This window comes from Hoplias malabaricus, chromosome X2, assembly GCF_029633855.1.
Source record: "Hoplias malabaricus isolate fHopMal1 chromosome X2, fHopMal1.hap1, whole genome shotgun sequence".
Classification (NCBI taxonomy): Eukaryota; Metazoa; Chordata; class Actinopteri; order Characiformes; family Erythrinidae; genus Hoplias; species Hoplias malabaricus.
This window is the reverse complement of record NC_089819.1, coordinates 18104085-18117130: the sequence shown is the minus strand read 5'-3', so window position 1 is coordinate 18117130 and position 13046 is coordinate 18104085. Positions and strand designations below refer to the sequence as shown.

The 13046-nt window shown below is 37.9% G+C and overlaps 1 protein-coding gene across 2 annotated transcripts; it reads left to right on the top strand.

Moving 5' to 3' along the window:
- The first annotated feature begins 428 nt into the window (after positions 1 to 428).
- Positions 429 to 12661, top strand: LOC136676632 (long-chain-fatty-acid--CoA ligase ACSBG2-like). 2 transcript variants are annotated; one of them, XR_010796308.1, is made up of 18 exons: positions 429 to 561; positions 991 to 1202; positions 1302 to 1365; positions 2733 to 2847; positions 2968 to 3275; positions 3743 to 4014; positions 5685 to 5773; positions 5894 to 6014; positions 7193 to 7273; positions 7589 to 7738; positions 7938 to 8105; positions 8306 to 8487; positions 8876 to 9109; positions 9778 to 9995; positions 10288 to 10427; positions 11022 to 11265; positions 11614 to 12379; positions 12522 to 12661. XR_010796308.1 is itself a non-coding variant. In XM_066653743.1 (17 exons), the coding sequence occupies exons 4-17, from the start codon at positions 2828 to 2830 to the stop codon at positions 11688 to 11690; spliced, it is 2304 nt and encodes a 767-aa protein (XP_066509840.1). In that variant the 5' UTR covers positions 429 to 561; positions 991 to 1202; positions 1302 to 1365; positions 2733 to 2827; the 3' UTR covers positions 11691 to 12661. The 2 variants fall into 2 exon arrangements, 1 of the variants encoding a protein (XP_066509840.1); XM_066653743.1 differs by having other exon boundaries at positions 11614 to 12661.
- Positions 12662 to 13046: the final 385 nt, after the last annotated feature.

Below are 13046 nucleotides of genomic sequence, written 5' to 3'. Positions count from 1 at the left end.
AGAAGGGCACATCTGTAAAGGCACCGTTAATGCTGAATGATATAAGGGAGTCACAATCTGTTAAGCAGCTGAAAACCTGTATCAAGCAAATATGAGAAAACATACAGGTTTTGGAGCAACATGTTTCCATGCATCTTTTTCAGGTAAGGCCTTGCTTATTTTAGCAAGACAATGCCAAGCTGCACTCACTCTGCGCAAATTACAACAGCTCTGTTTTGTAGTGAAAGATGGATGCTATATTAACTCAGAGTCACTGAAAACATTTGGAATATTATGAAATGGAATCTGCACATTTTTAGAGTGGCCTTTTATTGTAGTCATCTTAAGGCACACCTGTGCAATAATCATGCTGTCTAATCAGCATCTTGATAATGCCACACCTTGGAGGAGGATGGATTATCTCAGCAAAGGTGAAGTGCTCACTAACAGCTTTAGACAAATTTGTGAACAATATTTGAGAGAAGAATGCCTTTTATGTACATAGTGAAAGTCTTAGATCTTTGAGATCAGCTCATGAAAAATGGGAGCATGCAAATGTGAATTTGACTTTTTCGAATGAAAGTGAGTATTTAATAAACAGACAGGGCATCGTTCAAATGACATATACACTCTTAAAAATGATGGTTCTACAAGGGTTCTTAACGAAAGGAAATTGATTATTGGTTGCTTTGCATTTTGAAAGGGTTCTTCAGATCGATAGGGAATGTTCTATCGATGGTTCAGTGTCAAGCTTGTCACAATGGAAGAACCGTTTTCTAAAAGGTGACATATGCAACCATCTATAGCACATTCGCTATCAATCTGAAGGGAATTGCACAATGTAAAGGGCCCATTAATCATGCAAAGGTTCTTCAAGCTTTCAATGTTCTATATAGAACCATTTCCTTTAATGTAGAACCATCATCAAGCGTGCAGCCTAAACAACTTACACCTGTAACTGCTTATAACAGATGCCGTAAGATTCACGAACTGACCTTTTGCTTTGATCAGTGTTCAGTGGCTATATCGGGGTCTGATTGTGAATGTGGACCTTAGCCAATGTGCATTGCTTTAATTTGGTCATGGTCCACTATTAGCCAATCACGATGCAGGAGGTGCCTAAATACGAGTGGGGTAAAAAAAACAACTAACACCCGCATTCGGTGACTACCTGTGAGCGAAGGAAGGCCACGTGACACGGAGTGTTCGTCCCGAGCAGTGCTGTATGTTTGTAATAATCCCTGATCTTTGTTTCATCGTCTTCCTTCACACATTAGAAGGCTGTACTGGAGTTAAGTGCACCGTTTATCTCTTCGTTACAGACAACTGGGAGTCCATAACAAGCCCAACAGAACCTGCATGTCAAGATAAAAAAAACATCTCCCTGTGAGTAACACATCTTCAGTGGGACTTGAATTATATTATCATTGCTGTTATCGCACGTGCGTAGAGTACCAGTACCTGCTCCTAATGAAAATGTTTTATATCTTTTAATCTGTTTGCAAAAGTGGAGACATCCCCTGTCTAATGATATATTTTGTTGAGTTTGTATGCCTTTTTACAGAGAAGCCAATTGTGCACATAAAAAAAATTATGGTTTATTTGAAATTTTTAAATATAATATGGTGCCTATGCAAAATTGACACAAAAGAAAAATGCCATATTTATGTTTGTGGCATGTAGAGGATGTTTTCACTGATGTTCACATTTGATAACAAACCTCAGCATGTCATTTTACCAGAGATATCTATATAATTGCATACAACTGCTTCCTGTCTGTCTTCCTAATCACAAGACTTCTGGAAGAAGTACCCCTTTCCATGTAGTTATTCATTTAGCATTAATGTCATTTCAGTGAATATCAAATGTGTTATGACCGTAACCCTAGGTATGCAAATGTCATCTTGCTTTCAGTGCATGTGTGTCTTATAGGAACTTTCACCGTCTTGCGTCACAGACAAAAAGGTTGGGGTATCTAAGTAACCTAAGGGCACTATTTGTATAATATTTGAGTTTCTGAAATTTGAGATTGCTCACATGTGATATGGTCTGAGGCATAGTGTAGTTCACCCATTTTTTTGCATAATTGTGTGCAAAAGTTCATTTAAGTGTAGCCCTACATGTTGCCACACTAGTGTTGTAATTATGAACTTTGTCCTTTGCCCTATTTCATTGGTGATGCTGACGTGGGATAGAAACCCTTTAAGCTTTGAAATGGTGACTAAACGTGTTATAATAAATGACACTGTGCTATCTAAATTATAGCCAGATTCCACGTTACATACGTTAGTATAGATGCTGTACTTGTTGAATTTCATTAGCTGTAAATTACCCTAGGGGGCACCATTGCTTAGGAAATGCGTAGGTCAGTAAGGAAGGTGAGAGCCACATTTAACATGAACTTCTTTTTTTACAGTCTAATTACTTTAGACCTATTTTGTTCCCACTGAATGGTAATGGAATAAGCTAGATATAGGTGAAATGTACACTGACACTGAAACATACCGTACCGGCTACCAGCTGCTTTCATCACTCTTCCAATCCTAACAAGTCATTGGCACACTTAACAGACTTGTGTGTTGCAAGAACATGGTGACATAAAGGCTTCAAATAAATGGAGTTCAGAAAGCTAGTACTGGGGGCATAGGGAAACAACTATAACTGAGCTGTGTGTCTAGTCAACGTTGATAACAGATATTATTAACAGTCTTTTATAATTTATTAGTCAGTGTGTTAATCCATTTTTATTGCAGTTATTATAATCAAATCTGTTTTAAGAAGCTTGTGAGAACACCTAATATCTGTTAGTGACTCTGTGCAACTCAACAAATCCAAAGGAATTCACTCCATGGAAAATAATACTCAGAGGTAAGCATTAATTGTCTCACTCCAACATAACAACAGCTATACAAATAACATGGATTAGACGTCACGTGTTTGTCTCCAAGTAAGCATTGCTGTTTATGTTCTTTGTTCATCTCCTGCCAGTTTCCCAAAGGTCTCAAGCCCTTTGGAAGATACTCGGGTACTGCAGGGCTCCAAAGCACAGGTTAACGGCATCTGTTTGACGTCTTTAACTGACTGCAATAGCATGAACCGTATGGACAGCAAAGTACTTGAGATCTCCACTACGGATGATTCTGGGATTGACAGTCCAACCATAGATGCAGATGCTGAGCTTTCAGAAGAGGTCCAAGGTTTATCACTATCAGAGCTAAACCTTGAATGTGAAGATGCCTTTGCTGGGAGCTTTGAGGAAGCTGTGAAGGCGTCAGGTGGAGCTGGCAAGATCACAGGTAAGATTAAATCATTTCGGCAGGATGAATTACTGCCATTATGTTTATTTTAAGGAATATTTTGGTCAATCATGCATAGTATGTGAATGGTTATGGAATCAAATGTGTGGTCTCTGGAATCAAATACAACATTTTGTAGGAAATTGTTTGGTACTCAAAATATGTAGAGTTTCAGGCTTCAGTCTCCGTCATTATGGGGTTTTTTTTAGTGATAAACATAAACCTGTTTGGTAAGATTAGAAATTCCACAGCTTTGAAAGTAACTTAACCCGGGTCATCCCTAATGTTAAGTCTTCCTGTTTTATTATTTAGTGTGCTTGTGTCAAATAGGCAGTGCAGTAGTTAGACCATGGGTGGATAGAGCACTCTTCTATTAACTTTGAAGTTTTATTTTGACTTACTTATCATTTATTTTGACTTACTAATCATGCCGGGTCTTTGTCCTCAATGCTGTCCTGGTTCAACAGTGGAAAAGTCTATCCCAGTTGTGGGTGACGTGTGCCTGGCTCCAGCAGAGCAATACTGGAGCACTGTTAGGGACAAGGCAGTGAGGCTGAGGATGGCTGAATCAGGCCCAGGCTCTGAGCCACCTTTCACCATCCATCAGATGTTTCAGGCCACAGTGGATATGTTTGGAGACCAAGCAGCTCTCCGGTGGAAGAAAGATGGAGCTTGGGTCACATTTACCTACAAAGAATACATGCAGCAATGCCGAACTGCAGCCAAGAGCTTTCTCAAGGTAATTAGAATAACATCAAATGTTTGGTTAGAAATCAGGATTTTAGAATTTTAAACCTAAAAAGGACACTAGGGAAAATATTTGGGATTTTTGCTCCTCTGGCTCCCACTAGTGTAATTAATTTTTACAGTGCTGTGGTAAGTGTGTGTGCGTGCGTGTGTGGTACTGAGCCTGTGCATTTGTGTGCCATTTCTGTGGTACTGAGCCCAGAGTAGTAATGACAGAAGCTCTATTCTCCTTAGATTTTGTGCAATTTCTGCAGTACTGAGCCCGGAGTAGTAATTACAGAGGCTCTATTCTCCTTAGATTACCACAGTGAATATGAAGCTGTAATGTTTGTATACCCGCCTTAGACAAAGATCGTTGTCAGGAGTTGGCGCAAAACACAGCTGCTTGGTTTTAACTAAAACGATTTGGTGGGATAATATAATCCCAGCCTCTCTTCACTGGTTGCTGAATGAAATTTAGAATTGGTTTTGGTTCTTACTTAAAAGGCTTTACATTGTCAGGTCCCTGTTAGGTTTCTTTTCAAGTACAAGATCACTGAGATCCACAAATTTAAGGCTGCTTTTTATTCCGAGAACTAAACTAAACGGAAAGGGAGACTGCTTTAAAATGTGTTGCAGGGCATTGTAAAGGGCGGACACAGCCTAAATGATAGGCCTCTCACTCATTACTTGCTTGTGTATTCATATGTGTCATTTTCCTTTTTGTTTCTGAAATAAAAAGGTGTCCTGCGACTTTTGACACACCCTGTATAAATTTACCAGTGTGAAAGCTCTTTGAATATGAAAACAGTTGTTCATACATATACTTGTATATTGTAATGAATGAATGAGAAGGGTGTTTTAAATGATATTGCTCCATAGACACCTTTATGGCACCTTGACAGTTTAGAAGCTGTAGTAGTTACTATGTAAATATTTAAATTAAATTAATTGAACAATGAGCCCGAAGTTCATGGGTTTTAATGTGATTGAGAAAGACACTGTACTGACCTCATCGGTAGTAAAATGAACCTGATAATATTAAGATTGTAGTGCTGTTGTTGTGCAAATTTAGACACCAAACTTTATTTATTTAATTTAAGGCAAAATGGTTGTTAATGTGTTAAGTGTCAGGAAAGGGGGCACAACAAAAGAAACATCCACTGGTGTTACTTGTAAAGGACAAAGTTAGATTATCGACTATAGATTATTTAAATAATCACAAATAAACACAAAATCACATTTAATGATGATGACGTCTTATCTCTGGAGTGGCCAGTTCATTGCTCTGAAAGCAACAAGATTTTCTTAGTTTGCATTTTTCATTGTTTTTTTCTATTTCCTTATGTAATATTCTCTTCTTATTGCCTACAAAATGTATAACTATTCTGACTGGAAATTAAATGAAAATATGATCTCTGATCTTTTTAGTGTGTTAGCTAGGCTAATAATATGTAAGACATGCATTACATTATGATTTCTATATAAACAGTACATTGGACTCTTCTTTGAACATTTATTGCACCGAGTGAGGGGAGTTCACAACTTAAACTCCAGTTTTACAGCACTTTAACATAAAATATATTTTATCTATATAGACTGCCTGTATATGAATGTTATCTATGTGTTAAATATTTAACAATGTGTCTTGACTCTCTGTATGTGTTTGTCCTTTATCTGTAGCTGGGGCTGGAGCGTTTCCATGGAGTTGGTATTCTAGGCTTTAATTCCCCTGAGTGGTTCATCGCAAATGTTGCCTGCATCATGGCAGGGTACTGCTTCTCAAAATAGTTTTCATATTTGATGCTATAGTGACGTGTGATCATGTTTAAAGGCATGAAATGCATTGTGTCATTTGTATACTAATGTAAGATGTGATCTATGTGCTTTAGAGGCCTTTCTACTGGAATCTACACTACCAACTCACCAGAAGCCTGCCAGCATGTCGCTCATAACAGTAAAGCCAATATTGTGGTGGTCGAAAACAACAAACAATTGGCAAAAATCCTCCAGGTAAAAAACAATTAACCATTGTTTAAATGGTGTGGTGTAGGGCTGCATGATACTGAAAAAAAAACAGATATTGTAATATTGTTATTTCAATAATATTTTGATTTCTCCTGTCTGATTTCTCTCAATATTTCTCAGGATTTCCTTCACTTTCCCTTACCTACTCTGTTCAGGATGTAGATCAGTGTCTGGAGAACCTTTTTTTTTCTGGTATCAATGAGTCACAACATGATGGAGATATGCACGTTAGCACGTTCGCCTCCCAGCACTGGGATCTTGGGTTCAAGTCCCATCTGGGTGGAGTTTCCATGTTCTCCCCGTGTCTGCGTGGGTTTCCTCCGGGGTCTCCGGTTTCCTCCCACAGTCCAAAAACATGGAGGGTAGATGAATTGGCTTCCCTAATAACTGTCCTGGTTAATGAGTGTGTATGTGTGAGTGAATGTGTGTGAGCCCAGATATGGATTGGCGCTCTGTTCTGGGTGAAGTCCTAGTGCCCGATGCAGTCCTCCAGGTGGACGGTCATTTCTGGTTGAGAGTACGCTGTGCGCGTTTGGCTGCCGCTTCTCGCCAGTGTGTGTGTGTGAATTGAGCATTCTGAGCAGTGTAGATTGTAAAGCGTCCTTGGGTATCTAGAAAGGCGCTATATAAGTGTAACGATAACTACAGCCCTAGTGTGGTGTTACAGTTTAAAACCAGTGTGCAGCTCCTCTAATGTATGATTTTAGAAAGCAGGTTTCTGGTCTTTTATTTTTATTTAATGTGTCAGGTTTTAATTTTTTTCTGTATTGCATCATTAGATCCTTCAGACTTATCATTTAAATAATTCAAAACGTTATACTGTTGATCTGATTTATTAAAAAAATAAAAGCTGAACTGATGTAAAGTATTTAAAGAGCCAGGCAGCTGCATGACTCTAAGGAGATTTTAAGCTAAATAGCAGTAATGTCAACTATCTGCATCCATTTTGTCACCAGCTAAAAGAACATTATGTATAAACATGCATCTAAAATCTTCCAAGCAGTTGTACCTTCTACATTGGAGATGCATCTAAATCAATTTCTCTCTAGAAACTACTTTCATTGTGTAGGAGGTGAATATTCAAGTTAACAAAAGAACTGATGGTTAAAATTGCATTTTTTTGGTTGGAGTATTCCCTCAAAGCTGCTGTTATTTTAAATTAGGTCAGAGATCAGCTACCACACTTGAAGGCTATTGTTCAGTACAAGGGGGAACTGGAAAATAAACAACCAAACGTATATACGGTAAGCCTCTACATTTAATTACAGAGCTGGTCCAATGAATGTTTAATTTTACCTTTGGCTATACCTAAAAACTCACACTGACACATCATTACCTCAATAATGTACAGTATGTGTACTTCTTGACTTCAACCTTGCCAAACTTTGGCACAGTTGTAGACAAATCGTTTGAACTATTATCAGTGCAAACAAATCTCAATAATGTCTCAATACAGACACATTTTATAAATGAGTATTGGAATACTCTACATTTATATCAGTGATGGCCCCCTCCAACTGAAGCTCAAATCTGTTTTTAAATGTGATCTGTTCTTGCAGTGGGCTGAGTTCATGAAGTTTGGTGAGGAGATTTCAGATGCCCAGCTGGATGAAGTGATTAACAGCCAAAAGGCAAATGAATGCTGTAGCCTTATCTACACCTCAGGAACCACAGGGAACCCAAAAGGAGTCATGCTCAGCCATGACAATGTGAGTTTCTCTGAGACCATGACATAAACAAGATTTTAATTAAAGGGTATTGAAATCTATTCCTTCTTTACACTGTTAATATTAACACAGAATGGGCAGATTAGATATGGCAAGTTGTTTCAATGCCATGATAAAAATATTCACTCAAGGTTAATCAATAAATAAATTTGAACTTTTTTTTTACCATTCTTCTGACCAGATCACTTGGATCTCAAATGCAGGTGGTACTGTGGCTGGTGTAAACGTGGGAGAAGAAATTGTGGTCAACTACCTGCCCCTCAGTCATGTGGCAGCCCAGGTCTTTGACCTGTGGATTTCCATGAAGTTTGGTGGCATTACCTATTTTGCTGAACCAGACGCCCTGAAGGTTAGCATTACTTTGTTTATGAAGTAATGTGAGCAGTTTGTAAAGTAAACTGAAGGAGTGATAGAAGAACTGCTTTCCATTCTGTAAAGGACCATTTATTGGACAGATCTTAAAATGACCATTGATGTAAATGTCTGTGATTTAGTAAATTACCTTTTGTTTTGTCACTATTGGTTGTGATGGGCACTGTGCTCCTATAGGGTTCACTGGTCAATACTCTGAGAGAGGTGAGACCTACAGCGTTTCTGGGAGTTCCACGCGTTTGGGAAAAGATGCAAGAAGGGATGCAATCTGCTGGTGCAAAGTCTTCTGTAATGAAGAAGAAAATTGCTGATTGGGCCAAGGCCATAGGGCTTCAGACAAGCTACAACAGCATGAATAGGTATGATTAACTTTACCTCGTCTTGCAAATCTGCTTTCCAACCTACATCCAACATGTTGCCTTGCCATTATCTACCAATAATGCACTGGACGTTGCTAAAAAACTAGAGAATTTTATATTTTCCATGAAATGTGCAATTTAAATTGTTATTGTGCATACTTATAAGGGTACATAATATATATTTTTAACTTATTATAACAACAACAACAACAATAATAATAATTCATTTATTCATTGTCTGTAAAAGTTTATCCAGTTCAGGGTTGCGGTGGGACCGAAGCTTACCTGGAATAATAAAATTATTATTATTATTATTATTAGTAGTAATAGTAATATTTAAATCAGTTCTCATCTGTATGGCTAAATGCTCTTGTACTTTGATCTACAGTGATACATCTGTGCCCTGGGGCTTCATGCTGGCTAATAATCTGGTGTTCAAGAGAGTGCGTGCCGCCCTGGGGCTGGACCGCTGTAAGGTTTGTTTCACAGGCGCTGCACCCATCACGAAGGACACACTGGAATATTTCATGAGCCTCAACATTCAACTGTATGAACTCTATGGTATGAGTGAAAGCACTGGACCTCACACCATGTCCTGGCCCAACAACTTTCACCTAATGAGGTTTGCCCCTGTTCTATTTCCGGAGGTTCAGTACTTTTTTTTTTTTTTTAGATTCAAATATAAATGCTCAAGTACTACTTGTCTGTTTAAATAATTCTGGACAAGATCTTGACCAAAATTGCCAATCCTGATTAATAACATTGACTTACATAGACATTAATAAATACTAAAACCAGCATATAAATATTTTCAGGATAACCACAAGTAACCTAATATCTACGTGACACTGTTTTTCTGACATTAGGTTTTGTCATGACACGTTTTCTGTGGTGAAACCACATAGACTTTGTAGCTCAGTATGTGTTACAATGACACAACACTGATAATAGCACTGCCAAACCATGCTGTTTGAACAGAAGTCAGGATTTTCAGAGGCTGTAAATAAAGTGAATTTAATTTACGTAATTATAATATTTAAGGCATGTTATCTCAATTTTGTAACACTGTGACATACACGAAGATGCAAAATCTGTGATTATCGCCTGACACAGGTTTTAAGTCGTTCTTTTCTCACCGTTAGTCATCATGATGAGCTTAAATATGTGTCATTTATTCATATGAACACTGCCTTTTAGTAAAATTACTATCAAAAATCATAGGCACTAGACACAATGGTAGACTCACCATTGATTCTAAATGTGTATTCATATTCCAATATTATTCCACAGCTGTGGTAAGGTAATACCAGGCTGCAGAACAAAGCTTGACAAGCCAGATGCAGATGGAAATGGGGAAGTTTGCTTCTGGGGACGAAATGTCTTCATGGGCTACCTAAACATGCCGGATAAGACAGAGGAGGCTCTAGATTCAGACGGCTGGCTGCACTCCGGAGACCTGGGAAAGCACGACCAAAATGGCTTCCTGTACATTACAGGCCGGATAAAAGGTATATGTGTAGATTTTAGCCTAAGAAGCACACTAAACATTTTAAGGAGAATTTACTAGAATGACAAGGAGACCATTAATAATACTGAAAGCAGTTTGGTTAGGGTCAGGTTTAGGACTGTTATTTCAGCACATTTTAACATGTGCATCCAGATAGCTGTAGGCTCCATTATTATATTATGGCCTCTTTTAACATAGATTTAAAATATTTATGCTAAATTATATCTGATTTTAATTGAAAGAGAAAATCTTTTATGGTTTCAAAACAAAAATATTTTATATGTATTTTACAGAGCTGGTTATCACTGCTGGAGGCGAGAACATCCCACCAGTCCTTATTGAGGATGCAGTCAAAGAAGAAGTGTCCATAATTAGTAATATCATGTTAGTGGGAGACAAAAGGAAATTCCTCTCCATGCTTCTCACACTGAAAGTAAGACTATTCATATTTATTCATCCTATTCAGCCCTTACTTTTAAAAAATAAGGCTATGGAAAGGGTTCTTGTGAGCAATAAAATATTATAGAATTGTACATGTGTTCCAACAAAATATTATCTTGTATATTTGATTGCACTAGTGATAACAGTAACAAACAAAAAACAAAATAAAACAAAACTATTCAAGGCAAATTTGGACCTGGGGCAGCAGGTAAGTGTTGCAGTCACACAGCTCCAGGGGCCTGGAGGTTGTGGGTTTGATTCGCGCCCTGGGTGACTGTCTGTGAGGAGTTTGGTGTGTCCTCCAGGTGCTCAGGTTTCCTCCCACAGTCCAAAAACAAACATTGGTAGGTGGATTGGCGACTCAAAAAAGTGTCCGTGTGTGTGTGTGTGTGTGTTGCCCTGTGAAGGACTGGCGCCCCCTCCAGGGTGTATTCTCACCTTGCGCCCAATGATTCCAGGTAGGCTCTGGACCCACCATGACCCTGAAATGTATAAGCGTATCTGGACCTTTTAGGGATAAGATGCGGGACCTTTTAGGGATAACATTTTTCAGTTGTAAAATTTAAAAACGTCTTGCATTCCTCAGTGTAAAGTTGATGAGAACGGAGAACCCACAGATGAGCTAAGTCCACTGGCTGTGGACTTCTGTCAAAAACATGGAGTCGCCGCCAGCAAAGTGTCTGAAATCATCAACAACAAAGAGCCAGCCATTTATAAAGCCATTCAGGACGGAGTAGACAAAATCAATGCCAAAGCTACATCAAATGCTCAGAGGGTTCAGAAGTGGACCATTTTGCCACGGGACTTCTCAATATCTGGAGGGGAGCTTGGTAAGGTTTTATTTGAATTATTCTATTGTATTATTTTATAATCAAGGATATGGCTTAGATTGTTGGTATTGAAAAACTGATGTACATTTTAATTTTAACTTATATTGTATCTTCATTTTACGGTCCTAATTAGAATGGGCTTCTTTCCAGAAATGATTGTTGTGTGAACAATTCTTATCACAAATGCCCCCATGGTTATCTAAGGGGGGTGTACATGCAAACTACAAGTGAGAGTGTTAACACCGTTTCATCAACAGCCAGTCTGTTGTTTTGAGAACCCTTGCAGCTTCTTTGTTTATATAAATATAATTCGTTTTATATTTTCTTTTTCTATTATCGTTTGACCAGGTCCCACTATGAAGCTCAAGAGGCCTGTTGTCGCAAAAATGTACAAAGAAGAAATTGACAAAATTTATGAGGAATAATGGACTTTAACCTGTGAATGTGGACAAAACTGGACAAAACACCCCCCCCCCACTCCAGTTACCTTTATCTTGTTCAGAAATGTATCAAGTTTCTTCACTCCAACTCACATACAGCTAACCAGACTGTGTCTCTGTTTCAGCTGTCAGTGTGTGTACATAGCACTTTCAGATGATCTCTGCACTTTTTATACATAAGAGGCTCAAACATAGCCAAAACTAGTACCTTAAACTTTTGACATTTGTGTTAGCTCTGCTGAATCTGTCGGGCAGTTTCGCTCATTGAAATACTGGTACAAGATTCTTGGATAATGTCTGATAAGTTGACACTATTGTCTATTCATTAAACCATTACTCTACCAATGTTTGACAATAAAGGTGTAGGTTTAATTAATTCAAAGACAGCTACTTAATGCTTTATTAGTATTTTGTAAATAAATTGTTTGTGCATGATTAGTAAATTATGTTTTGGGGATATTATATACAGTTACAGTGTACAAGTTCAGCACAATAGACAATAAGAAATCAGCCTTGGGAGTGATTGTTTTTCTCTGGTCATAGTTCAAAAGCCAAACTGCTATTCATAACCCATGCTTAATATAATGTGCAGCTCAAGCCATGTTAGGATATTGCTAGAGGAAATGTAAAATCAATTGTTCATCTGTTTTTCAAAATAATGCACATTTAAGTTTGTATTGGAAAGCCATTATATGAACTATTTTTTTAGAATAAAAGATTATAATTCAATCAAAATATTTCAGATAGGCACAATATATATGAAAGTATTCTTTTTGATTAATTTGTTATTATATTTATCACTAAATTAATAATGAGGAGCAGCATGGTGGTGTAACAGGTAGTGCTGCTGTTACACAACCCCAGGGCCCTGGAGCTGTGGTTTGAGCCCTGCTACTCTAAGGTGTCCATAGGTATGTGTGAGTGTGTATTGCCTTGTGATGGACTGATGTTGAGATGGTGTTGTTTATTGTCTATGTCACAATAAATTAAATTATATTTTCAGGATTAAACATTACATTAAAACCTGCATTATACCACAGTCTTCGGCTTGAGTTGTTAAAGTTTTGCTGCTGAACCAGTTTCAGATACACTATTCTTCTATAATACATTCTTTGTTCACTTACAATTGCTGAAGAATAGTCTCTTTTGGGTTTCACATGTCACTTACATTCAGATAAAACCTATTCGTCTCATATTACAGTAATTCAGTATACAGCAGTGTTAGAGCAAAACGTCCTTTCAGAAAATCCAACACTGAAATACCTGCATCTGCTTGAAGAAGGGGAAAACACACCAACATTCACCTTTGAGCTCTGAAAGCTAAGATAAAGAATGGCCTTA